The following is a 27,715-nucleotide window of genomic DNA, read 5'->3' on the forward strand; positions in this document are numbered from 1 at the left end:
CATTTTACATCCATGCCACTAATCTCTGGGAAAGTTCCACCGACCCAATCAAACGATCAAAGAAATGTCAGGGAATAACAAAGACGGTCTACATTCTAAATCAAACCTACATTCTGGGTAAAATGCGCAATGGTCCTAAAGCTTAAAATCTTCCCTTGTCATTTGTCCTACCCGTGTGAGAAATTTGGTGCATCTGTTATGAAATGTAGTTCCTAATCTGCTCCACTAGCATGAAGAGCCAAATGCGCAGTTTCAGCCAAAGATGATGGGTCAGGCTTAACGCCCCGCGGGTGTGTTCATCTTACCTTTCATTGGTTCCACCGGGGAGGCCCAGGTAAAGAGGAGCACCAGGGCCCAGGTCCACAGCGCTGCCGTTGCCATGATGGGCTGATGAGGGCTTCGCTCTACAGGGCAGAGAATGTCTGGGCTGTGGCTGCAAGCCCCCTTATATCTTGTGGGCCAGTTCCTGCTCACGCCCTTCTATTACAGGGAGGAACTCTGAGATTTTATTGCGACATGGCAAACAATAACAGCTTGGAGTTACGGCACATACAAGTGAAGCTGCTGACCCCCCACCCTACAGCTGCAAGCTGTGTCTCTGTGTTCGTCAGGGTCTGACGTCCTACCTGTCTAGGCTACACACTGCAATTCAGTTCTGTGCAGTCCAGTTCAGTTTTGGTTCACCTCAGCTCAGCTCAGTTAAATTAAATTCAGTCCAGTTCAGTTAAATTAATTCAGCTTCAGGTCAATTCATGTCAGTTCAGTTCCGATAAATTCAGTTCCATTCAATTACAGTTCAGTTCAGTTCAGTCCAATTCATTGTAGGTAAACTCACTTTCTTTCAATGTAATCAATTTAATTTCAGTTCCATTCATGTCAGTTCAGCTCAGCTGAATTCTTTTCAAATAATTTCAGTTCAGTTCACTTTAGTTCAATTGTAAGTTCTGTTTACAATTACAAATGGATCTGTAACATTTAAAGGATTTTATCAGGAGTAGACAATGGGGGACAGTAATTGTTTTTGAAATCATACCAGCTTCTGCTCGCAATTATTTAATACACCTAATTAAATGTGTAATCCAACATTTTAGTGGCATTGAGGTAACAAGTAACAGTTGATAACTGTTTTTTCGTCGCCATATACGAAACATTTTGCTGTGGTCTAATTCATGAGTGATCTGGAATTGGTGTAACTTTGTGTTTCATGTCAGGTCCCCCTGAGAGTTCAATCTCAATGGGGTTTTTCCTGGTTAAATAAAGGTTAAATAAATTAATTTAATTTAATACAGATAATTAGTTAGCTGAGTAAGTGTAATTTATGGACATATTTTTTTATAACTAGCGAATCTGTACCAATAAAATTACAATAATACGTCAATGATTATGTCAAAGTCCAGCTCAGGAAAAGAGCTTTGGTATTTCTATTTAACTTCTTTGTAATTTGAAAGTTTCAACAGAACAGAACAATAGCATTACTTACGGAACACAGATAACTATACAAACTCCAGTACAAAAATGTACCAGTGCCAAAGTCAACAATAAAAAACCAGAGACAAACCAGAGTTACAAAAAAAATATGCATGCAACACAACCTGATAACATTAGCAAATAGACAGGACTGTGAAGTTCCTGTAGAATACACAATCACTTGATGTAATTAAATATAAAAAATATTTTAAAAACTATCCTTTATGCTGTTACCAAGTGTATTAAAGCACCAGATTACGACTGGGATACATGCTTTTCTAAACCTCTCGGAGGAACATTTAGGCAAAAGAAGGCAAACATTCAAAATACTATTATGTTGCATTAAAAGATCATGTAGAGGGTGATCTTTCTTTTAGCAGACCCTTGTTTTCTCCACAGTGGTCTCAAGTGAGTCAAGCTGTTGACTTGCAGTACTGCAGGGACACGAGCTGCAGCTGATATTATGGCTAACAGGGCAGGGCCATTTAAATGTGCGTGTAACTTTTTTGAAACAATAATGCTGAGTACGTTTAACAGCAGCGCGTTGTCAATACGTGTGCTGCAATATCTGCATGTGGCAAGCATTTGCACATCAGCCCAAAGCATTTCAAAGCATGTCATATTGCGTACGATTGCAACACGCTGTTGTATTTTATTTCAATATATTTGCAGTATGTTTTGCGGTATGCTGAAATCGGGAATAGCCGTAGCTGTAGCTGTAGGATGTAGCTTCGATAGCTAACGGCTCATGACATTTAGAAGAGACGCTGGGTCAGGGCTGGGACGCAGCTTGATAAGGAAGGGAGGCCCGAAACGCAGACTGACGCGGGACCGGTGCCCGCTGACGCAGGGCGTGCCCCATCGGCCCTGCTTGACATCTGCTTCTTCTGCGGTGGCACCAGTAGATCATTAAGCGTTCCCAACGCCGCGCATCCTGGTCCATTATTGCCCACGTATCTGCACAGGCAGTCCCGAAGACGGATGCTGACGCGCAGAGCGCTCAACCCTGCGAGTGTACTGTAGATGTGCAATATTATCCTCATTGTAAACCTAGAGTTGGCCATTGCGTTATTGTCATTAGGAGTATCCCACCTTTTATCAGGAAAACATCCATTGCTGGGCTAAATTTATCCATGTTTGTATTTACCCTTGTAAGCCAACAGAAATGGTGATACCATTGTACATGCTTGAAGTGCAGAAGCCAAGCAATATCACCAAATGGGAAAATGCCTGTTTGCTTAATAAACAGGCTTATCCTGGTAGTTTACATGTAGTCTACAACACTTACAATCACTTACTTGCAATATGTAAACAATATATATATATATATATATATATATATACGTATATGTGTTAATTCATACAACTCTTCACATGCTGGTCACTGCACAGGTGAGATGTGAGAATAGTTGAACTGAGATGTTCCATGAAGTGAGAAGTACAGGTGCACCACAAAGATGGAAACCTCAGGTTTACAGACTGAACTAAACTAAACAGAAACGTTTGACCACAAACAAAAACAACATTCTTAATAAATAAATAGAAATTAACCCATGACTAAACTTACATTCTTATTGTCATTTGCTATCACCTTCTATAAGAGAGAATGAATAAAATAAAATACTACACCACTTATCTGGCCTCCTTCCTTATATCCTCTTTTCCCGTTTATTTACCTTCCACCAATTTCACAGAATTCATTTCACTGATTGCCCACAAATTACACAATTCATATCACTCCCTATACATTACACATGCACTACACCTTACACACACAAATTACCCTTTTCATTTCACATCGAATAATTTTGCATTGAAGACTGCATTACATCACTCCAAATTATTTCAAATAGTGTTATGTCATTTCCTTCCTCTGCTATGGCTTTTTCTATTTTTAAGTAGTACAATAATGAAGATTTCCAGTGATGTAAACTTGGAATCATGGTTGATTTCCAGTTTATTATGGATGAGTAAAAGACTATCCAGTGAACAGACATAAGTGGAGTCCTGTAGAATACCGAGTTATCTAATTAAAAGGATGTTACATTTAAGAGTAGATGATAACCAGCTTTATACCTGCATCCAGAATCTTCAAACCTTCCAGCACTCCCAAAAGGGATGTAATAAAGAACCATGTTAATGTTGCATTTTCTGATGTGCTATGATCAAATTTGTGTATCTTATCTCTAGTGTAGTATATTCTTACAATAATTTTCTTGAGCACAATAAATCACTCAGTTTATTTTAATAAACACAATGAAGGATGTGTTTATTAATTAACAGAGCTAGAATCAGTCTATGATCATCTAGGTCAGGGGTGGCCAACCCAGGTCCTGGAGAGCCGCAGGGTCTGCTGGCTTTTGCTTTTACTCTGCACTTAATTGATCGATTAAAGCAGTTGATTACACAGTTAACTCACCTCACCTGGTTTATTTTGTGTAAGTGGTTGTTGTATTTAAGGTCAAAACAAAAACCCGCAGACCCTGCGGCTCCCCAGGAGCGGAGTTGGCCACCCCTGATCTAGGTAATTAACAGTCAACTCTGTTTTCCCTTCAGTGCCCCTCCCCCCCCCCCCCCTTTCTGTTTTATGGTGTGGCTGTATTCATCCTTAGTTTTGAAATGAGTCTGGTCAGTATATTCGCTTTATTTTCATCATCAGTAGTTTTTCAGTTTCTCTATAATCACCACGCATTCTTTATGACATTTGAACTTTGTCATATAGTTTGTCTCATCCAGAGCAACTTACAATGCAGGAGACTAAAGTGCATTCACTTGATTTACATGAGTACTGGACCTGTCTATCAATACTCTCAGACCAGTGAGGATACAGTATATGCAACAGCACTAAAGCACTAATGAAAATGAACTACGTTAAGTAAGAACACAAATACAAATCATGAATGCTATGACAAGAGGTATGAGTGATTAAGGGATGGGGATGACAATCTAAACATTACATTACATTGCATTACAGGCATTTGGCAGACGCTTTTATCCAGAGCGATGTACAACAAAGTGTATAACCATAACCAGGAACAAGTATGTCGAAAACCCTAGAGAGAAGTACCGGTCCAAATGCAGGGAACAACCGCATAGTTCATTTTGGACCCTGAAGGTTAAACTGATTAACACTAACACAAACGAGAACAGCAACAACGCAGTTTATGCAAAAATACAAGCAGTAGTTAAGACAGGTGCATTAACTAAGTCATCTATGAAACAGCTACCTAGTTACAACCCTAAGCTTACAGTCATTTAAGAGATTACAGGGAGGTAGGGAGGGATGGGGAGAGGTGCAGCTTGAAGAGGTGAATCTTCAGTCGTCGCTTGAAGTGGGTCAGTGTCTCAGCTGTTCTGACCTCCACGGGGAGGTCATTTCACCATTGTGGGGCCAGAACAGACAGGAGACGTGTTCGGGAAGCGCAGGTGCGAAGAGGGGGAGGTGCCAGGTATCCTGAGGTAGCAGAACGGGGGGGTCTGGCTGGCATGCAGGGTTTGAATATCTTGTGGAGGTATGCTGGGGCTGATCCCTTGACTGCCTGGTATGCTAGGACCAATGTTTTAAATTTGATGCGAGCTATAACAGGCAGCCAGTGGAGGGTAGTGAGCAGGGGAGTGACGTGGGAGTGTCTGGGGAGGTTGAAGACTAGATGAGCTGCAGCATTCTGAATGAGTTGCAGGCGTCTGATGGCAGATGCCGGTAGTCCAGCCAGAAGAGTGTTGTAGTAGTCCAGGCGGGATAGTACCATTGCTTGGACCAGGAGCTGGGTTGAGTAGGTGGTGAGAAAGGGGCGGATTCTCCGGATGTTATACAGGAAAAATCTGCATGCCCGGCTTACTGCTGCGATGTTCTTGGAGAGGTACAACCTGTTGTCCATCACCACTCCAAGATTCTTGGCGCAGGGTGATGATGTCACTAAGGTGTCCCCTAGGGAAATGGAAAAATCGAGGAGGGGAGAGGTTAGAGCAGGAATAAAGATTAGCTCCGTCTTTCCCGGGTTGAGCTTCAGGTGGTGATTGTCCATCCAGCTCTGGATGTCCCTGAGGCAAGCGGAGATGCAAGCAGGGACCTGTCCGATGGGGAGAAGGAGAGAAAGAGTTGTGTGTCGTCGGCATAACAGTGATAGGACAAGCCATGGGCAGAGATTACAGGGCCAAGGGATCTGGTGTATAAGGAGAAGAGAAGGGGACCGAGGACTGAGCCCTGGGGAACTCCGGTGGCAAGGGGATGGGGCGGCGATACCTTACCCGCCCAGGCAACCTGGAAGGAACGGTCGGAGAGGTAAGACTCAATCCAGTCAAGGACTGTGCCGCAGATCCCTGTTGCTGCCAGGGAGGACAGGAGGATGGAGTGCTCCACAGTGTCAAATGCAGCAGAGAGGTCTAGAAGAATTAGGACAGAGGAGAGGGAGGCTGCTCGTGCGGCATGGAGTGACTCACTGACCGAGAGGAGTGCAGTCTCTGTCGAATGGCCAGGCCTGAAGCCAGACTGGTGGGGGTCAAGCAGGTAAAAAGGCGGTTTGTCAGTTTACATCTGAAGATGGGCAAGGATTCTGCTGTCCTGCGCATTGGGGAGCAGTACAGACAGCCACTCTGACTGAGAGAAGTGACTGGGCCAGGAGAAGAGGAGAGGCTGGGCCACACACACACACACACACACATGCACACACATGCACACACACACACACACACACACACACACGTTTCAGAGCAGAGAGATCTGGCTGGGGTTTAGGGTTTCGAAGATTGATAATGAGGGATGGTGGAGCTGTTCCATCGACTCCCCCGTAGGCTAATCCCAAGGTTTTGAACCTGACGTGAGCTGCGACAGGCAGCCAGTGAACTGAAACGAGGGGGGGGGGGAATGCTCTGCAGGCCCCAGAATGCCCTCCTGTGTCTCACCGCCCACTCCAACGAGTCATCTGCAAGCTGCCCAATCAGCTGAAACTGTGAAAGTTTCATCACCCTGCACCCAAGGCCCTCCAGGGGCCACATAAGCCTATCCTTTGGGCCTTCGAGAGGCCGCCCCAGCACCCCGCCCACAAGGCCCTCCAGGGGCCACATAAGCCTGTCCTTTGGGCCTTCGAGAGGCCGCCCCAGCACCCCGCCCACAAGGCCCTCCAGGGGCCACATAAGCCTATCCTTTGGGCCTTCGAGAGGCCGCCCCAGCACCCCGCCCACAAGGGTTTGCCAGAGGGAGCCCTTTCACAGTCTGCTGTGGATCTGTGACTGCGTCTGTGTCCACTCCTGGTATTGGTTCAATATGATATTCAGCATATGCCATTTTAAAGCTTCTCTGTTTCAATTTGCGTGCAAGTACGAACCAACCTTTAGTCATCAGACAAACAGCACATTGCCTGAGGAATGTCAGTCTTATTGAGAGGTATTGCTCAGATGACAACATTTCTGCACGGTGCGTCAGCGTTTGTTTGCCTCTCTCTCCGGCTCCTTATCAGTTATTGCCTTTGTGTAGTTATTCTGCTACATTCTGGGATACACTCAACCCACTCTGGTCAAATAAAGGCAGAGTGTGCTTTACATGTTCCATCATTAACTGAGCAAACACTAGCATGAAACCAAATGCCTTGACTGATTCTAAAACTATTGAGCTATGTGTCTTAAAGCCAGTACCCTTTTTTTCTTGTTTTATGGTTAAAAAAAAAGCAGAAATGAACAATGCATCCGTTTGTCTAGAAGGGAAACTCCCTTTGTCAGGGCTCTTAGGTCCGATGAATTAATTAGTTTCCCATCTTCTGGACAGGGGCTTTCTCCATCGTAAAAAGTCCATGTCCAGCAAGGTTACCTCACAAGTCATTTGAACGCATTTTTCTTTTGATTAGAATTCACAAATACAGTAAAATCATTTAAATTTATAACCAATTTTTAAACCAAATCTGAAATACCAAAATCGTACTTGCATGGCACAGGATGGCGGAAGGTTCATTTTTAGTGACAGCACTTATAACCAGACAGCTGGTGGAGCATGCAGTGTGAAGCACCTTATCGGCTACGGGAGTCACACTTGAGATGTGAGACACAGGAAAGTCATTAAAAAGACATAATATGTCAAAATAGATTGTATGTACAGGGCAGGCCAAAACAATTAGGCCATTAGGTTTTTACAAAAAACTTTAGGTAGAGACAAATTTGCGGTGTGTATATATATATATATATATATTGAATAACAGTAATAATTGAATTCAGTTTCTACCTACAATAACATGAAAAGATGAGTTTTCCTTAAAATATAATCTTAGACACGATTTTCCTTGAAATCGCCTCCTTTGGCTTTAATTACAATTAAACAAATTATTTGAAGTCTATCCAAAACTATATACTGATCGTAAACTGTGTGTAAGAATGTTTCCAAAAATGTTTCGCCATTCATAATTCTTTTTCTTATCTATATTTGTTCACGGCTGTTTCCTTATGCTTATCACATGAACGGGATTGCGCATTAAATTTACAAACAGCCAGCATTCACCATCTCACACACCTGTGATATGTACAAAAACAAAGATCTGCATGTGTCATGAATCCCATATTGGTTTATTGTAGGAACATTTTTAAGAACAAAAGTGAGAATAATTCAGAGAAACTTTTTGTGAATGAGGCCCAAAGAACACGAACACAAGACTTTAAGGCCCTGTACACACGTATACGGATTTTTCTGAAAACGTAGTTTTTTCCCTCCGTTTTGGCCTCCCGTCTACACGAAAACGGCGTTTTAGGTCACTGAAAACAAAGCTTTTTGAAAACGCCTTCCAAGGTGGAGATTTTTCTAAACTCCGGTTTCTCTGCCTTCGTGTGGACAAAAAAAACAGAGCTTTACGAAAACGCTTACGTCATGAAGTCAACTCGCGCATCAGTTACCATGGCAATTGGTGTATTGCGCATGCACCAATCGTTTTAGTGTTCCCCTGTGGACGGAGATATTTTTTAAAACGCCGGTCGTGTGGATAGGATTTTTTTTTAATGGAGGGCGAAAAAAACTATGTTTTCAGAAAAATCCGTATGTGTGTGGACAGGGCCTTATTTATTTTTTTGTGCCATGCGTAGCCATTTCTGACATAGTGTGGTTTAAGGGTGTTAATATATTCTTCTTCTAAACATGAAAAGCAGCTAATTAAGAAAAATTAACGGCTTGTTAAAGTTCTGGCATTGCGACTGTGGCAGGAGTGAAAGCCAGCATAAGCTGGGGGTTCCCATGTCTGAGTCTGAGAACCCCTGCTGGGGGTCAGCGTAGCTCAGCCCTGGTCCTAGGCACCCACTGTGTATGCTGGTTTTTCTTTCGACCATTGTTACCAGCTCTGCATCGTAATGAGCTGTTAATTGTTCTTATTAGACTTTTTACATCTATTGATGGGCGATTTACCCCCTTAACAATACTTTATGCAAGAAATAGCTACAGTAAGTATGCAATTTAAAAAAATGTCCCATACATCCCAGGAATGTCAATCGTTCAGACTAACTTGTCTTGCACAGCACAGTTTCCTTTACTGTGCTGTGCGTACTATATGGCAAACAAATCCAATAGAAAGTGGTTCAATTTTTAATTGATTCAATTACAAAAACTGGTGAAGGTGAAATCAGTCAGAGGTGGGTAACCCGGCTTCAAAGAGTAAAAAGACTGACCATGTATTTTCTCCACCACCATGCACTAAACCAGCTGATTCTAATTAGCATAACTCTTCAGCATGATAGGAGAGCTAATTATGGTAATTAACTGGTTTAGTGCATGTTGGTGGAGCAAATACATGGTCTTTTTACTCTTTGAAGCCGGGTTACCCACCTCTGAAATCAGTTGAGTCCCATTTGCTGAGAAAACCTGGAAAAACCTGGAAACCTGAAACCATCTACATAAAATGGTGTTTACTGACAGCAAGTGGCAACAAGCCAAACCTGCACTGTGTTAAAATAAGTTTAACCACATAGTTATGGTAAAACCTAAACGCATTTTCAACAACCTTAATTGATCAAGAGATTGGCTTTGACAAAAACCAGCATACACAGTGGGTCCCTGGGACCAGGGGTGAGAAACACTATTGTTGATGACCCACAATCACAAGCCTTGCAAGGAGACATGCTATGCCAGGGTTAACCAAGCCTGGAGATCCATCATCCTCTAGGTCTAGGATTTCATTTCAGTCCTAATTTGGCAAACCTGATTCTACTAATTAGCAGCTGAAAAAGATCTCTGGCTGTTGAATGAGGTGTTTATTGTTAGGTTCAGAGAAAAAATCTACAGGACATTAGATCTCCAGAAAAGTGGTGGTTAGCACTGTGCTAATTGTCAAACTTTCAGCTTCAGTGCAAAGGAATAACAAAAAGGACTGCAGGGACCCAAAACCCTCCAAAATCTAGAATATGGACTGACATATAAAAGAGCTGTTCTGGGTTTCAGCGCAGTTATCCAGCTAATTCGGTAATCCTGCTTCATTAATTCAAGCACCAGAACAGGTTCACTCCAGCCCTGAAGAGTTGCAGTGTCCGCTGGTTATTCTGTGTTTCAAGACCATTTCAGATCTTGATTGGCTAAAGAGTCCATACTCTTTGTTCTCAAGGCTTTAATTGGCTGCTGGTCAACAGGAAATTGCAAATACCTGCAGGCACTATGGCTTTACTTGATTGATTTTTGCAGTGGCGCTCACCGTTGCTGTTGGAGAGTGTGGTCGGTTTTAGTTTTCACCTTAAAATCAGCAAGTGGCTCTGACCTAGAAACCTAGGGAGGTAAGTTATACTGTATAATCAATTGTTGAATTAAGGGCTAAGTAACAACAATAACTTGCAGCTCTCCATTTTTTTTTTACATAAACACATGAAGGCACATTGTAATTTTCAAGAAATTGAATATTGGTGTAACACCAAGTTAAAGTCTGTTGCACTAACAATCAATTATTAGTGCTCCATTTGTCATTCCTTAAGGTTGACTTGTAATTGAACACGAATGACTCACATCAAATTGTTTGGTTTTGAAGTCAAATGTTTCATTTGTTGTTTTGTAATTATTTTGCAGAGTTATAAATGGGGATGTATGTAGTTTAATCAAATGTTTGTAATGTATGTTGAGACTCCTTTAAATATTCATCCTATGTAATTGCCATTTTTAAAAGTAAGAAACTGTTTACAATTTGCCTGGTTAAAATAACTAAAATTTTTGATCATGGACTTCCATTTGAAAGATGAAAATTTTGAAATGTGTATATATATTTTAAACAGCCCAACTGGTCTCACTCCATTCATTTGTTGAACCACTTAGAAAAACCTTCAGTCAGTCTATGCTGAAAGTAGTTAATGCATTTCCATGGCAACCAGGTGGTTCTAATCCAGATAATCAAGCTACCTGCAAGTGTCAGTTTAAGAAGCTATTTTTGAAAACAGACACTCATCAAATAATTTTGCTTACTAGCTTTGCGCATGCTGAAAACGTTTGGTCTAGTTGGCAGGTTGTGCTACTAGAATATGGCTCTTCGACATGTTTTATGGTAAGTTGTCTTGCGCACATCGCTACTGTATGATGTTAAATATTCTGGGTACGGTGTTTTAAAGCATTAAACAGATTGAGCCTTCCTTTGATTTGCAGGACCCTCTTGCTTTGTAATGTGTTAACATGCAGCATATGTGGTGTTCAGAAAGGTAAGAATATTCCTAAAGAAAGGTAGGATTCTTTTCTGAAGGCATAGATTGTAGAATTTTAACTGACTTTGACTGATGTGAAAGTTAGACATTCACGAGACTTCCTTTTTTCAGGTTACTGTTGTCTTCTGTAACCATGAATGAATGGTTACATACAAATAATAAATAAAAATCTCTTCCGCAGTCAGCAGCTACGGCGCTGTCCAATATCAAAGTGCCGTGGGAAGACCTGAGCCCCCCTCACGCCCGCGTCCCCGCAGCCACGCACGCGCCACTGCATTCCAACCTGGGACCGCCGTCAAGGGCGGAGGCGCACCCTACAGCCCCCTCTCTCAGGAAAACCAACAGTCCAGAGTTTTGCACGACCAGAGGGAAGATGTCCAGCGTCACGCCGTCGCTGCCCGAGGTGAAGCTGCCCCCGTCATCCGGGAGCAGGTCAAGCTGATCCCCGTCTTCCATGGCCGCCCTGACCCGAATGCCGCTCGGTCGCAAGTGATCCAGTTCGGGTCTGCCCAGACTGGGAGTGCGTCCCGTGTAGTTGACCAGCTGTTGAGTGGCTATAGCCCGGCTGGAGGAGGAGGAGGAGGCACGCTGGGGGGCGTCAACAGCCACGTCCCCGCCCAGAGGAGGCCCGGCCACAGTCGTCTCACCATCTTCGGTTCCAGGCAGAGCACAGGCACCTCTTACGGTTCCCATTACAACTCGGCAAGTACAGGCCCCGGTCACGTTACCTCTGAAATGGTAGTCCGGAGGGACCAGGACTTGCCTGCGAGATATCTGGCCACGGGACACTTTACACCAGGTGGCGATGCCCTCCACAAACCTACCTCAACCCCATATGTGAATGCCAATGCAGCTGAGGGCTCCTTTTTCTCTGGTCAGAGAATCCCCCACGAACCTGCTCAAATCTTAAATGCGGCTAATTTGGGCACGCGCTACTCTGGAACCAGCCACTACGGTGAAAACGTAAATGCGGCTCATTTGGGCACGCGCTACTCTGGAACTCGCCGCTACGGTGAAAACGTAAATACAGCTCATTTGGACACGCGCTACTCTGGAACCCGCCGCTACATTCAAAGCTTAAACACGGCTTCTAGTTCTGTCCTGAAGGTCCCCGGTGGCCATGAAGCAGGCTCAAGGGCAGGCAGTTCAGAAACGGGCCACCGAACCTACACCCAAGATCGTAATGTCGCTTCTGGCTCTGAAGTTAAGTTCCCCACCAGAACTGTTCAGTTTATGCCAGGTGGAGCCGCTCCTTCCTCTAGTTGGGGGTCCTCCTCTCGCTTTGACGCCAGCCTGGTCAGACCAGACACGAGCTCCACTGGGTCGGTGAAGGGTGGGAGTGGCTCGGCGAGCCACAGGCAGGGCTCTTCCACTGGGTCGGTGAGCCACAGGCAGGAGTCCTCCACTGGGTCGGTGAAGGGTGGGAGTGGCTCGGCGAGCCACAGGCAGGACTCCTCTCAGCACAGCTACAGCAGGCCTGCAGGTAAGGTACAAATTATTTTGATGCAGGGTCTGTTGGCCAGTTATCTGGACTTGATCATAACGTACCAGCTTTCTATCCACAGGCACTGGCGCACATGCAGGCTACACCAGGATATCTGGTTCTGCCGTTGCCCAATACAGCGCCACCTCCAGACCCATCTACGTTCAGCCTGCCCCAAGTGGAAGTGCCCGGAGGCACTATCGATGTGCAGGGATGGGATGCAACCCTACAGGCCACAAGCAAGTCCTGTCCCTACTCTGGAGAAGATAAAGCGGCAGGTTGCATGTTCCTTTCTTCATTTTCTCTGTCTGTGTACAGAATGACACTGTATTAAGACCCAATTATGTGTGAATTAACCCAGCCACCAACACAACCTAAAATCATACTAGCAATAATAATCACACCAGCTTAGGTATGCAAATTTGACTAAGATTTATATATGAATTCCTTCTGTTCACAGGTGAACATGGTCAGCTGTTGTGGAATGTCTGAAGCCCATTGACGTCCTTTCAAACTACGCTTCAGTTTTTTTTTTTCTTTTCTTTTTTTTTAAGGCATTTAGTTTGACGTTTCCTGACTTTGGTATGGCATTTTGTACTTGTCAAATTTTACTGCCAATAAAATTAAATGCACACTAAGTGATGTCCTATAGTTACACTGTTGTCTCAGTTCATACCAGACAGGAGCTCATGCTCATTTACAATTGTGAGTTTAAAGCACAAAAGATCTGACTTAAAATATTTGGTCTTTTAAAATTATTTTTTAAAGCGAAGGCCACTGTACTTATTTACACTCACATTTGCAGAATTAAGTCGTCAAATTCTGGGGACATTCTTTTTTCCAAAAGGTGCCAACAAACCACATTTTACACATACTGCTTATAAAACAAGACATACAAGTAAAATAGAACCAGTATGCTCATGCTGATACATCATACTTGTTCACCTAATTCAACGCTGGCTACCTCCTATCCTATATTACAAAACCATGCGCACAGATGGCAGTATAGGGATTTGACAAATCGAATACACGGAATTTAAAATCGAGAGAATGGATTTCTTTTTCCATGCTGTCATACTGCACCTTTAAATATGAATGTCTATGGTCCGTAGCATAGATAAAACATAGTGGTCACGTTGAAGGAAGTGGACTTCCGCGCATGTGCAATGTGTAATGGAGGCACGTTCAACTGGAGTTCTTCGACTATTGCTTTAATTTATTTAAACAGAGTACGCCCTCAAGACGTATTTGAGTTGTGAAAATACTTTGATCCAAACGGGCGATAACTATGGGTAAGAACACGTTGCTACGCGACGGTTAATTTCCCAAGTCACTCTTGATTATCCTTGGCTAACCATGTATGCATACAGTATTCACGAACGAAACATTAGCCTGATTATTTAAAGCGTGGGTTAGGCTATTGTAAAGCAAGGAACACAACATTGCCGACTGAGATTGCTTCTGAGTTGGCTTGCTAACCGTTCCCAACAAGTCTCGGCTTTAATTATGTAACTGCAATGCATTTAGCTCAACATTGTCGCTGACAACAGTTAGGACGGAGCTGCTCATAACTGTTCTTTGAGATGTTCCGTCCTGTAGGTTTTCTTTTCAATCATGATTTGGCACCTGATTCTACTAAGAAGATCACTAGCAGTTCAGTGAGGTGTACTTTGTTATCGCTGAAGTGAAAACCTACACGACGATAGATCTCCAGGAACTGGGTTGGGTACATAGCCCTGCGTTAGGATATCTACTGGTCCATGACGGGATTATTTTAAATCACAAATGGGAGATCTCTTTTTTTACGACTGTCAACGTGTACCGTGTTGAAATGTAAAATAAATAAAAATTTTACCGTCATAAAGTCTTTAGACTGCTTGAGTTTGTCGTACCCGTACGCTTACGCTGGAACATTTGGTGTTAAAGGGTAACTGATATTAACAATCTGAACAGTCGTCGTTTGCACATCTTTATCTGTGTCAGCATACCTCCCACTAGTGACAAAAATAAGTAATAGTTATCCATACTGGAAGTACAACGTCGTATTCTGTTTTGTGAATATGTGGAAATGTTTTGCACATGTTTATAAATGAATATTGACACGAAGAATACGTTGTTGAAGAATTGTTCTTTATAAGTTATTCGTTTTTTTTGTTTCTTGCGGCAATTGTCACGTTTATGATGGCCTACTATATCAGGCTGTCAAATCAATTCAATAGGAATACTGCATTTTATGTTACATTCACATATACTAAACCTCTTTTTTGATATTTTTTTGTATTTCACTGTTCGACACTCACTTCTCATAAAAAAACTACTAAACTATTAAATACTTTTACCTACCTTATATCTTAATACTATGAGGATGAAATTCACTGCATTAAGTAAATGGTAAGTACTCTTGAATCTTAATATAAGATTATTATTTTTTTGTTTCTGGTTTTCAGAGGCCAGTAGTGATGCTGAGGAGGTGAAAGTGGTGACGGAGAGCAGTTCCCCTGATTCGGACGGCTACCCTCATTCCCCCGGGATGGATCGAAACCCCTCCCCCCCACCCAGCCAGGGGTCAGAGCCGGAGGTGGAGAGTGATTCCATCGGGGAGACTCTGTACAGCAAACACTGGCTCTTCAGCACCCTGACCAGCCTCATCCAGGTACGCTGAGCCGGAAAAGGTGTGTGTGCTGCAGCCATGAGAATGACCGATCTGTGATAGTCAGCTCTGCTGTTTTTTTCTGCTCTGGGGCGGCGTTGTAGTATAATGGGTAAGGAGCTGTTCTTGCAACCTAAAGGTCGCAGGTTCGATTCCCAGGTAGACCACTGCTGTTGTACCCTTGAGCAAGGTACTTGAACCTGCATTGCTCTAGCTGTATAAATGGATGCAATGTGGATGCTATGTAAAAAGTTGCGTAAGTTGCTCTGGATAAGAGTGTCTGCTAAATTTTTTTTTTCTGCATGAATACAGGGGAAAACATTTTGAAATTTTGTAGGATGCTTCAAGACTAAAAAGTTTGAGATTTTACAGACTAAGAAATATGTGAAGAAAGTTGTAATGAGCTCTAAATACAGTTGTGTTGGTGTTGATGTTATTTGTTACAGATGTGGCCTGTTCGTAATGAATTTCATGAAATGAATTTTCATGGAGGTGTAGAGCAATAAAAAATAAAAAATAAAAACCTTAATTGTGGCCACAGTTGTCAGATACCACTAATTAGATAAAGAGGATCACTGAAAAACTTGACCTTTGACCTTTCAGTGAAGACTGAATTTCTTTGATCCAGTGCAGTTTGCAGTTTCACCACACCGAGAATTGAGGGAGTGTGTGTGTGTGTGTGTGTGTGTGAGAGAGAGTGTGTGTGTGTCAGACGCACACAAACGCTGCGCATTCAGACTGTGACTGAGCATGGCGGGTGTTTGAGCGACCGTTCTCATCTTCCACCAGACTGTGACTGAGCAGGAGGCTGGAGACCCCGATGCCGAGGTGGACCTGTCTGAGGAGGAAGAGGAGAAACTGTGTAAAATCTGGGACATGGCTATGGACAAGGTACACTGCTCCTTCAGCTCATCTGCTCAATCCCAGTACTAGAAGACATGGTTCTTTATGACCTTTATAATCAACTCAAGTCTACATTCCACTGCATTTAGGTTGCCATTCTCAAGTCTACAATCCATATGAATGCTCTAAAAAGCTGTCCCGCCTATCTTTTTATTGTAGAAACCAATGATTTGGTTGTTTCAGTGGAAATATGTCTATCCACTAAGGAGTTCAGTCGCCAAGAGGTCCTGCTTTTCTTGAATCGCCACAACAGCTAACTGTCAGTGCATTCTCAGAATACATAGAATGGCTCAAACACAGATATGGCCTATTACACTATCAGTACTGTCCACCTAGCCAGGTAATGAAAGTAAATTTTAAATTGATCTTAAAAGCTTGCAAGATGGCTGATTTCATTATCTGAATGATTTTTTTTGCAGTACTCATATGGTATTGGAAAAGTTTCCTCACAGAGCAATACAACTAGCCAGCTAGCTTTGAAGCTAGCTGTCTCCTGAAATGTTATGCGTTGTCTAAGGAATCTGCAGTGAGCTGCCTAGATACAGTAATTTGGCCTCTTTGGCTTTGATCGTGTGCTAAATTGTTAATTGTCTCAGTTAATTAAAAAAAAAAAGTCAGGTTAAAATTCTCAGCTCAGTTTTTTAATGCTTAAAATCATAGGGAAATTGCTGCTTGGGTTCTACAATATCACAGCATGACGAAATAATGTGATTATAAATATTACCTACCTACCTAAATATATACTACCTCAACTGAAAATGTTGTTTGCTGAGCCTTGCATTTAATGTCATGTTTGAGTGATTGATCCTGAAAATGGAAAAAAATGCTGATACTGTTTTTCTGTATTATGTCTGTTTTTAGTATTTAATCCCGTGTTTGTTTCATTTTTTTCCCCATGCTTCTGTGCCAAGGATGTGGCTGGCCTACTACAGGAGTTCAAAGCCTCAGATATCTTGCTAGGTGCGATCGCCAAGTCACGAAGTCCAAGGCTCACGGTCAGTAAGCCGGCTTGGCTTTTCACACCAACTGCATAAGTAGACCCAACGATTTTTAATATCGGCAATACCAGTCCATTCCTAATATCCTAGTGGCAACATCAGTCTCCGCAGTGCGTACTTTACAAAAACGATAGATAATCTGCTACTTGTGCTTTTCAGTGGCTACAGCTGAGCACTGGTACACTACAAAAAGCGTTTGCGTGATTTGCCAAATTCCGCTTCAGTGCAGTTCTTATAGCAAGTCGGTTCTTCGCTGAGAAATAAGCCTCAGTGTGGCTAAGAATGTCAATGTGAAGTGTCACCGTCATCCCCAGGAACAAATTGTGTCCGCACCAGCATGCTTCGCCGAGCTAAATGGAAAATCCAAAACTGAAGACGACGATCCAAATGATTCTTGTCCTGGTGGCCCACCCTGAGGAGGTCTATAAAATTATTTAAGTCCTCCAGTCTTGACTCTGGTTTGTCTGAAATTGAGATGCGTCACCACTCTGACCTGGTGCCACCTGAGAATAGTCACTGAAAATGTATGAAAAGACATGACAGACTCATTGTCTTAATGAACGTTAAACTCTGAATATGTAGCAAATAAACAAAAAAGAATAATAAATTACATTACATTACATTACATTCATTTGGCAGACGCTTTTATCCAAAGCGACGTACAAGAAGTGCATTTTCATGATCGTAGACAACTGCTGAACACGGGTTCAGTAAGGTACAATTACTTATTTTGTACAGCTATTTCTAGCTGAGAACAATGAACACTATCCTGGTCTAACATCTGCAAAGCCAAACTAGGCAGAAGATTAAGCTAGAGTATTAGGACAAATACAATTTACCAAGAAGTGCAGGGATGGGGCAACATGTAACAAGTGACAAGGAAAAGGGTTTTTTTTTTTTTTTTTTTTAATATATATATATACACAGCATGGTGGTGGTTATTCTAGGTATAGTCTGAAGAGATGAGTCTTCAGGCCACGGCGGAAGATGGATAGTGAGGGGGAGGTTCGGAGAGGGACGGGGAGTTCGTTCCACCACTGGGGAGCTAGGGTGGAGAAGCTCTGTGATCCCTTTGGGCGGGTGGGAGGGGTTACAAGACGCCCTGCTGCTGCAGAGCGGAGTGGTCGAGCAGGCACATAGAATTGAGTCATGTCCTGCAAGTAGATGGGGGCTGTCCTGCTGGCGGCAGTGTAGGCAAGGGTCAGGGCTTTGAATCAGATCCTGGCAGCGACCGGTAGCCAGTGAAGTGATCGCAGCAGAGGAGTGACGTGGGAGAATTTGGGGAGGTTGTAGATGAGCCGGGCAGCGGCATTCTGACAAATTCATTTGTTTAACAATGGCTCCACCACCGTGGTCTGTCAGAAAGACTGCCCTGGCGTTCAGTGCCAGTATTAAAAGAAACCATTTTGGTAAAAAGGTCATCACAGATTTGCCAAAGGGAAAACATCAGAAATCATTGTCAAGAGAAGTGGAGGGAACTAGCCGTTCAGTTCTCCAGTAAGGATGAGTACACTAGACTTGCGCCAGGAATGGAAGTTTTTGTTGTTGTGTTGGATATTCAAAGCGCATGAGCCGCAGAGACTGATTATGTACCACTGACGTCCAAGGCTCTGTTTCGTCGCACAACCACTTCATTGGTTTGGTCTCGGTATCGGGTTCGAAGGCGTAGCAGCCTACAAGCAGGTTCGCATTTCTGTGACAGAAGCACTTCGCTGCCGAAGCGAAACCACCTTCTCAAAGCTGTGTATGTGCAAAAAGAGTTTCCATTGATGCAGATTTTACCGTAATATTTCACCTCATAGAGGGAAAATGCAAAGATCACTAGTTTTATGCTGTGGACTATGAAAATCATGAAAATTGACGAACCTTGATTGGCTAAATGGCTTCCTGTAATTTATGTTGTTATGTTCAGTTGTTGTAGCTGGTGGTTCTAGAGGGGTTTCCAGTAGGTTTAGTGTTACCATGGAAGTATGACAATTGTGAATTTGGTAATTGTTGATTTAATTGTTTATCGTTTTATGAACCTGAGAAAAGAGAAGTTCTGACTTGACTTATAGTAGTAGAGGTAAAATGAAATGTAAAAATTACTCTTGTCATCTCTGTTTTTCGCACAGGAGATTTGTGTGGGAATCTTGGGGAACATGGCCTGCTTCCCTGAAACGTGTCTGTCCATCAGCCAGAATGAGGATCTGGGGTAAGCCAAAATGGAGCGCTTTACGATCTCTCGTATTTACTCTGAGGACAGTGGACGGTATTAAATGCATGCGTGACGTTCTGATTAAAATGAATCTTTGCCAAACATGCTAATAGTATTTTAAAAACCGTAGCAGCAATTTCTGTTTTAATTTACTCATGTTGAGCCGGCTAGCTTGAGCATGACATCTTGTTTTTTTAACTTTTCATTCAAATTAAGCGCTTTCTCTTTGCATCTCACAACGCTACTAATGACAAAGTGTTAATAATAAACAATCAATAAACAAACAAATGTCGGGCACCGAAAGGTGATTTGGTGAAAGAAGCAGGAGTATTTTGTTATGGTTCAAGTCTGGGTCATCGCCCATTGTGATATTTTAAAAATGCATGCGGTATATGTTAGTTAAACCTAACTTGGGGCAAGGCACAACATGCTACACAGGATAGGACCAGATGAAAGCAGATAGTTGCAGCCTTATGTTCCACAGGGAATGAAGAGGATTAAGTATGTTATTTACTGCATTTTTGGCTCTTTTCTTTTCTCTGTGTAAGAAACACAGAATCCTTTGTAAACGCAACCTCTGTGGTTCAGATGAGTGTTTGGGACTCACAGGAGTTCCCTTGTAAGCACAGAGATGCCTACTTGGCTAGACGGGAAAGCAGGCCCTCTGCCAACCTAAGCTGTAAAGCAGGTGCGTACTGCGCATGTCGAGTGCAAAACATTAGGCTCCCCCAGAATGTGAATGCTGATATCAGACTTTTGAAGGCAAAATAAAACTTCCACAATAGTATTTTGAAAACAGATTAACCGATGGCTGCTTTTTATATGAAGAGCACATCGTGAAAATTAATTTTAATAAGTATCCTCCAGTAACTTCTGGACCAAGAACATTTCACAAACTGCTACAAATAATGACATTTCTGTTCACAAAAATTGACCAATGAGGTTTTCTGAAATCACCTTTTGTCATCGACATTGAATTCAATGGGCAGCACGCGATTTCCTGTTGCTTTTAAGGCTTCGCCACTTTGGCCCCTCTGACGCTCTCCAGTTCCTGTGCTCGCTCTATGGTGCGAAGCAGCGGATAGATTTCATAATTAATTTTGACTCCCTTGTTCCTGGGCAACGTGCCCAAGATCGATTCTGAAAATGTTGCAGTGCTAGCATGTGGCTTTTGTTTTTCCCCCACAGGGTGGTGCTGTTGCTTCTCCTGGGGGATTCAGACCCTCCAACAATCTTGGAGACAAGCAGGTGGGTCTGGTGTGTTCATGTGCAAAGACTACTTCATGACAAACAAACCAAAAATAACTGAGCATCACATCTGCACTGCATATATTAGTATTTATACTATTGCCAGACAGTTAACTAGATCCCTACAGTCAGTATTTTTTTAACTGTGTGTGTGCTTGTGTGTAGATTGCTGCTGACATGTCTGGCCCAGTCCAGTGTCGCCCCCATCTGGTTGGAAAGGGTACAGCAGCAAGCGTCGGTGTGTCCCAGTCTGTGTTTCATCATGTGCAGCTCCACTAACGGTACAGTTATGACTTGCCTGCAGACCTGGGTCAAATACGTATTCGTTTTGGATTCATATACTTTTCTACACTTTACTGATCTTGTCTGGTGTATTGGAACCTATTAAATACTCTCAAAAAGTGCAAACCCCGCCTGTTGGCAGGCTTAATTACAGCAGGCAAGATCAATAGAGCACAGAAAAGTATTTGAATCCAAAACAAATACATATTTGACCCTGGCCTGCTTACCTGAGCCTCAGTCCCATTTTACCGTCAGTTTCTGACTGTCCCCAAACCGACCTGTCTACATGTCTGTGCGTGTGTCCAGTGGATCTGCTGGTGAAGGTGGGGGAGCTGGTGCACAAGCTGTTTGACCTGGATGAGGAGCTGATGAAGAGCTGGGTCTCTGCACGCCCCAGCGAGGCGGATACCGGCAGCCAGCTGCACATCGCCCCCTCTCTGCTGGAGGCTGCCAAACAAGTCAGGTGTGCAATTAGCCCAGAGTTCTGCATCATAGGGGATGCACAGTGCTGTATGAGTAATTAGCCCAGATTTCTGCATTATAAAGACTATGAGGCACAGCGATAGATGTGTGTATGCGTGTGTGCACGTGTGTGTGTGCGCGCGCGCATGCGTGTGCACGTGTCTCTGTGTGTGCGCGCGCATGCGTGTGCACGTGTGTGTGTGCGTGCCTGCGTGTGTGCGTGTGTGCCTGCGTGCATCCGTGTGTGTGTTTCACAAACGTCTCCCCTTTTGAACAGGCTGGAGAGTACTGAAGGTCTGGAGGTGTACCTGCATGTTCTTCAGCTACTCACAACTGTGGATGAGGGAGTGCAGGCTTTGGGTGAGAGAACTCTGCTCTTACTAACACGCATGACTGAACCACACTTCTGTGTGTGGTACTGTTGAGTTCAGTGTTAATATGTAATGTGTAAAGTCTTGTGCCCCCTAGTGGAGTTGTGTGGTACTGTTGAGTTCATTGCTAATATGGATGTGTAAATGTGTGCCCCCCCTAGTGGAGCTGGCTGGTACTGGCGAGGAGGTGTGGGCAGCGCTGTGCGAGGTGGTGTGCGAGGATCTGTGCCAGCCAGACGACCCCCCCGTCGTCCTGCAGGAGCAGAAGGGGCGTCTCGCCCCCGCCCTGGCCGTGCTCTCCACCCTGTCTGCCTGCCCGGACCAGGAGTACAGCCAAACCCACCGCAGTACGGTCGCTTACTCTCCCCACTACGCACGGAAACGGTCTTGGGTTTCACAAGGGATTGCTTTTAAGGAGCTTAGAAATGTGTGTAGTATAGTATAGTACAGTGGCTGGGTGGCAGTGTAGCACAGTGGGTAAGGAACTGGGCTAGTAACTGAAAGGTCATGGGTTCGATTCCCGGGTAGGACACTGCCGTTGTACCCTTGAGCGAGGTACTTAACTTGCAGTACTTCAGTGTATATCCAGCTGTATAAATGGATACAATGTAAAAATGCTATGTAAAAGTTGTGTAAGTCGCTCTGGATAAGAACGTCTGCTAAATGCTTGTAATGTACTGTAATGGTCTCCGGTCCTGGAGAGCTACAGGGTCTGCTGGTTTCTGTTTTCACCTTAGAGGGATTAGACCGTCTGCTAAATGCCTGTAATGTAATGAAATGAGCGCATGTATATCATTTATCCCAAAAGCAAGACGGTGCATTACTCTCATCTATAAAACATTTGATTCCGTTGTATCTCAAGAAAGGTTTCAGTTCGTTCAGTTCGTTCAGTTCAAAATCCTGTTTATCTGAATTTCTTGATCTTGTATACTTTTGTCATGTGAGATGTGGTCATAATCTAAGGTATGTTGAAGTATAGCGCACACTAGGGGTAGGAATTTAGAACTAAATTGTGTGTTTTTTATTTTTTTATTTTTTTTAAACCTTTTGTTTGTCAGTCTGTCTCATCACTGCCCTGTGCTCTCGCTTCTGGGCTGGTGCTCGTTACGTAACCAGCTTGTGGAGAACACGGAGCCCTATATATAGACATGAGGCCGTAGCAGGTGCAAACCAAGCATGGAATTGGACTCATCAGGTGTTGTTTTTGCAACCCCCCCCCCCCCCCCCCCCCCTTCAAGCTTTCAGGAAAAGCACTTAAGCCTGCAGATTGGCTTTTGTGTTGACAGGAAATACTTCTTGTTCCTCAGGGGTGAGCGTGCACTCGTCGAGAAACCATCTGGCGAACGGAATATGCACAAGTGCTTACTCGAGCGAAGATACGTAGCGAAGCACATGTCCCAATTGGCCGTAATACTAACTCTAGATGGTTATAGGGAATCGTGCAGGTGGGAGAATTGTTTATTTTTTAATTTGAGGCCAGTGGTTTCTGTTTTTCTGTCTGCAGATATACCTGCTGTCCTCGTGCTGTATGGAGTTAGCAGCTACAGTTTTGGCATCATATTGACATTGCTACAGTACATGACAGTGCTGTGCACTTGTTGCGTACTTCCTGTGTTTTGCTTGCAAGCTAAACTTCCAGGTCATTACAGGCAGTATATCAGTTTGTCAAAAGCACTTAAGATCATCTGCTTTGCAAGTGTGTGAATGCTAAATTAATGGAAAAACAGGCTCGGTGGTGTTTTCCAATGACAATGATCTGTGGTCTGTAGTGTAGTTTTCTGGTCTGGTTGTGTGTTGTGGGATATGCAGTGATCTGTGGTCTGTGTTGTAGTTTTCTGGTCTGGTTGAGTGTTGTAGGATATATAGCAATCTGTTGTTTGTATTGTAGTTTTCTGGTCTGGTTGTGGGATATGTAGTGATCTGTTGTCTGTATTGTAATTTTCTGGTCTGGTTGTGTGTCATGTGATATGTAGTAATCTGTCTGTATTGTAGTTTTCTGGTCTGGTTGGGTGTTGTGGGAAATGCAGTGATCTGTGGTCTGTGTTGTGTAGATCTGCCTCTGCTTGGGACCCTGCTGCGAGTGCTGCAGTTCCTTAGTGAGTGCCAGCAGAGGGCGAGAGAGGGCCAGGGTGAGGCGAGCTCGGGAAACGGATTGAAAGAGGAAAATGACGAGCAGATGTTGGCCTTGAGGGAGACGACTGTGGAGTTCCTGGCCAGTATGCTCACAGACATGACCAAGGTAAGCCTGGGGAGCTGTGTGTGTTATATATCAGACTATATAGTGGTGTGTTTGTCTCAGGGGGCAGATCTATACGGTGGTGTGTGTTTACATGTGTGTGGTGTAACACGGTCCACTGGTGTGTTTGTTATATGTGAGAATAAGGTGTATGTGCACGTCTTGTATGTCAAGATAAAGTGTGTTTGTTATACATCAGTGCAAAGTGTGTTTGTGTCTTTTATCTGTCAGTGTGTAGTATGTTTGTGTGTCTTGTATACCAAGGTAAATGTATGTCTCTGTGTGTGGTGTGTTTCTGTGTATATCAGAGTAAAGCATGTTTGTGTGTATATCAGGTTAAAGTGTTTTTGTGTGTGTGTTGTATATCAGGGTAAAGTGTGTTTGTGTGTATGTCAGGGTAAAGTGTGTTTGTGTGTGTGGTATATCAGGGTAAAGTGTGTTTGTGTGTGTGTTGTATATCAGGGTAAAGAGTGTTTGTGTGTGTTGTATATCAGGGTAAAGTTTGTTTGTGTGTGTGTGGTATATCAGGGTAAAGTGTGTTTGTGTGTATATTGGGGTAAAGTGTGTTTGTGTGTGTGTTGTATATCAGGGTAAAGAGTGTCTGTGTGTTGTATATCAGGGTAGTGCGTGTGTGTGTGTGGTATATCAGGGTAAAGTGTGTTTGTGTATGTTGTATATCGGTAAAGTGTGTTTGTTTGTTTGTGTGTTGTATATCAGGGTAAAGTGTGTTTGTGTGTGTGTGTGTGTGGTATATCAGGGTAAAGTGTGTTTGTGTGTGTGTTGTGTATCAGGGTAAAGTGTGTGTGTGTGTGTGGTATATCAGGGTAAAGTGTGTTTGTGTGTGTGTTGTGTATCAGGGTAAAGTGTGTGTGTGTGTGTGTGGTATATCAGGGTAAAGTGTGTTTGTGTGTGTGTTGTGTATCAGGGTAAAGTGTGTGTGTGTGTGGTATATCAGGGTAAAGTATGTTTGTGTGTGTGTGTGGTATATCAGGGTAAAGTGTGTTTGTGTGTGTGTGTGTGCGTGTGTGTGGTATATCAGGGTAAAGTGTGTTTGTGTGTGTTATATTTTAGGATGCCATGTCCGAGTTGCTGAAGAAGGGGCATCTCAGTGAACAAACCTGCCTCGCTGCAGCTGGGAGTTTATTGCCTGATCACAGATCTGAGGTTTGTCCTCTACAATATACAATGCACAACATGCTACAACATGCTACAACATACTACAACGTCACAACCAAAAAACATACACACTACATCTCCCTCTGTCACGACCCAAAAACACACACAACACGCCACAACGTACTCTGTCACGACTAAAAAACACACCCACACGCAGCAACGTACTCTGTCACGACCAAAAAACACACACAACACGCTACAGCGTACTCTGTCACGACCAAAAAACACACACAACACGCCACAACGTACTCTGTCACAACCAAAAAACACACAACACGCCACAACGTACTCTGTCACGACTAAAAAACACACACAACACGCAGCAACGTACTCTGTCACAACCAAAAAACACTCAACACGCAGCAACATACTCTGTCACGACCAAAAAACACACACAACATTTCACTGTCACGACCCAAAAGCATACACAGCACTTTCAGTCCCAGTCACTCTCAGGCTGACTGAAACACACACTATTTCCCTGCCCGTGAGATCAGGTGGGACGACGGAGTACCTCAGGTGTGTGAGTGTAGCTGTGTGTCTGTATCTTTCATCTGTGTGTGTGTTGGGATTAAGTGCATCTGGTGTTTGTTGATGTGAAGTGTGTTATGGTAAATGGTAAATGGACTGCATTTATATAGCGCTTTTATCCAAAGCGCTTTACAATTGATGCCTCTCATTCGCCAGAGCAGTTAGGGGTTAGGTGTCTTGCTCAAGGACACTTCGACACGCCCAGGGCGGGGTTTGAACCGACAACCATCCGACTGCCAGACAATCGGTCTTACCTCCTGAGCTATGTCGCCCCAGAGTTAAAGAGTGTTGTATGCCTGGGATACTTTGTATATGCATGCATGAGTGTGTGTGTGTCTGTAAGTGTATGTTTGTACTACTATCCTTGTGAGGACCAAATGTCCTCACAAGAATAGAAAGATGAGGAAAATTACAGGAAGTGAGGACATTTTGCTGGTCTTCACAATTTCAAGAGGCTGTTTTAGGGTTAAGACTTAGGGTTAGGGTTAGGCATGTAGTGATTAGGGTTAGAGGTTACGGAATGAATGTAGTCAATGGAAATCAGTCAAAAGTCCTCACAAGTATAGCAATACATACGTGTGTGTGTGTGTGTGTGTGTGTGTGCGGGTGTGTGCGGGTGTGTGCGGGTGTGTGCGGGTGTGTGTGTGTGTGTGTGTGTCACAGACGAGCTCCGGGCTCAGGCTTGTGTTTATCTGTGGCAGGTGCAGCACATGGCGGCCTTGCTGTCGGAAGCTCAGTCCAGTCTAGCAGACGCGCTGAGACGGAACTTTCCGGACCTGAGCTCCTGAGGGTGGCGGGGTAGCCCCGGTCTCTCCCCTCCCAGCAAGGAGGGGCACTCTGGGGCCCCTGCGCGATCCGCAGACATCTCCCGGACCCCCTGGCATCTCCGTGGGCATCTCAATGGCCAGCCCTAAAGGGCGTGGCAGTACCTAGGTGGAAAGCACCCCCCAGAAAAAGCACCCCCCCGCCCACCGTTTATCCCGCAGATACGCCCCCCCCCCGAATTTCTCTTAACTCCCCTCATCCTGCAGATCAGGTGACCTGTGCGGTGAGGTGCGGAGAACAGCCCGTTCCCAACTGCGTCCCGAATCTTCAGTCCTCCGCAATCCCAAGCCAAGGGCAAAAACCTGAGGCACAGGCGGATTGCATTCTGGGAGTTCAGTGCGCATGCAGACGCACGCATGCGCGGACACACGGACCACACGGACCTGCTCACACACACACACACACGCGCATACTCACTGTAACATACCGCAGAATGCTCCTTTCGATTAATGGAGTTCTTTGCGAGTCGATTGGTCAAAAGGGGACAATGGAAGTCTATCCCACCGGTCGAAGTCTCAGACTTTGGGGTCCCCGCTCCCATTTTCTACGTACTGCTGTCAACGTTTAAGATCAGCGGACGGTTGAACTGGTAGTCGTTTCCCCTCTTGGATTTTAGTCTGGAAGTTGGCCTGTCCGTTTCACCCCCAATGGGCAAACAACCAGTGCTAATAGCCGTCCACCACAGCTCACCACGGTCCCCAGTACTGGAGACCCATTGCATTTGCTGGCTTAGGTTTCTAGGTTTCCTTCTATGATCCGGGGTCTGGTTCCCTCCCAAGCTGGACTACAGTTAAAGATTTTCACAAACCTGCGCAGTCCGCAGCTGCAGACTGTGGCTTTATCATAAACGTCAGTTAAACGAAACGACTGGGCTGGCATGAAATCCCGAAACGGATCGGCCCTTGCTCGCCCCACTCGGCGTCGCACCTTCCATGGTGAAACTGAGCCGGTTCCCAGGCTGGCCTTTCTCCTGTTTGTTGAAGTTGTTCCTTGTAGGATTGCCAAAAGAACACATTTGTCTGCAGTGTGTGTATACAAAATGTATTGGCCTTGCTAACAAAGCCTTTTTTTTTGTTGTTTTATTTTTTTTTTTTTTAGAGACCGTGTCTTGTGTGTAATTAAAAGTTTCATAGTGTTCTCGCTGTTCCTGGTGTGATTTTTTCTTTTTTTTTTTTTCAAGCATTTCAACCATTTGTTGTCATTTTTAAATGTGCTTTTTTTTTTCCAGTGCCTGCCGTTCGTAAGCA

General features: G+C 44.0%; 3 protein-coding genes across 4 annotated transcripts in view; 2 read left to right on the top strand and 1 right to left on the bottom strand.

The window, feature by feature from the left end:
- The window catches only part of LOC118215544 (mucin-2-like), a 42,007-nt gene extending 41,604 nt beyond the window's left edge, over nucleotides 1-403 (bottom strand). Inside the window, exon 1 of the mRNA XM_035396440.1 lies at nucleotides 306-403. Within this exon, the coding sequence (XP_035252331.1) occupies nucleotides 306-381 (76 nt within the window). The 5' untranslated portion in view covers nucleotides 382-403. The remainder of the gene's footprint in view (nucleotides 1-305) is intronic.
- Nucleotides 404-9,693: 9,290 nt separating this feature from the next.
- On the top strand, nucleotides 9,694-12,912 carry LOC118215546 (induced during hyphae development protein 1-like). Its single transcript, XM_035396441.1, has 5 exons — nucleotides 9,694-10,197; nucleotides 10,907-10,952; nucleotides 11,051-11,103; nucleotides 11,288-12,589; nucleotides 12,908-12,912. The coding sequence occupies exons 2-5, from the start codon at nucleotides 10,930-10,932 to the stop codon at nucleotides 12,910-12,912; spliced, it is 1,383 nt and encodes a 460-aa protein (XP_035252332.1). The 5' UTR covers nucleotides 9,694-10,197; nucleotides 10,907-10,929.
- Nucleotides 12,468-27,605, top strand: saal1 (serum amyloid A-like 1). 2 transcript variants are annotated; one of them, XM_035396674.1, is made up of 15 exons: nucleotides 12,468-12,589; nucleotides 12,672-12,867; nucleotides 13,050-13,881; nucleotides 15,037-15,242; nucleotides 16,029-16,130; nucleotides 17,054-17,137; nucleotides 19,255-19,334; nucleotides 20,526-20,585; nucleotides 20,751-20,866; nucleotides 21,174-21,330; nucleotides 21,607-21,689; nucleotides 21,862-22,047; nucleotides 23,752-23,939; nucleotides 25,008-25,100; nucleotides 26,345-27,605. In XM_035396674.1, exons 3-15 carry the CDS (start codon nucleotides 13,878-13,880, stop codon nucleotides 26,429-26,431), a joined length of 1,446 nt encoding a protein of 481 aa, XP_035252565.1. In that variant the 5' UTR covers nucleotides 12,468-12,589; nucleotides 12,672-12,867; nucleotides 13,050-13,877; the 3' UTR covers nucleotides 26,432-27,605. The 2 variants fall into 2 exon arrangements, 1 of the variants encoding a protein (XP_035252565.1); XR_004762876.1 differs by lacking the exons at nucleotides 25,008-25,100; nucleotides 26,345-27,605 and adding an exon at nucleotides 23,008-23,145 and having other exon boundaries at nucleotides 23,752-23,845.
- Nucleotides 27,606-27,715: the final 110 nt, after the last annotated feature.

The sequence above is a fragment of the Anguilla anguilla genome, chromosome 16 (genome assembly GCF_013347855.1).
Source record: "Anguilla anguilla isolate fAngAng1 chromosome 16, fAngAng1.pri, whole genome shotgun sequence".
In the NCBI taxonomy this organism is placed as follows: Eukaryota; Metazoa; Chordata; class Actinopteri; order Anguilliformes; family Anguillidae; genus Anguilla; species Anguilla anguilla.

Bases quoted from the DNA above. Each gene is read 5' to 3' on its own strand.
- LOC118215546 (XM_035396441.1), top strand. From the start codon at position 10,930: ATGGCTCTTCGACATGTTTTATG. The intron at 10,953-11,050 runs GTAAGTTGTCTT...TTTGATTTGCAG, and splicing joins GCTCTTCGACATGTTTTATG to GACCCTCTTGCTTTGTAATG. The intron at 11,104-11,287 runs GTAAGAATATTC...TCTCTTCCGCAG, and splicing joins CATATGTGGTGTTCAGAAAG to TCAGCAGCTACGGCGCTGTC.
- saal1 (XM_035396674.1), top strand. The intron at 20,867-21,173 runs GTACAGTTATGA...GCGTGTGTCCAG, and splicing joins CATGTGCAGCTCCACTAACG to TGGATCTGCTGGTGAAGGTG. The intron at 25,101-26,344 runs GTTTGTCCTCTA...TATCTGTGGCAG, and splicing joins TGCCTGATCACAGATCTGAG to GTGCAGCACATGGCGGCCTT.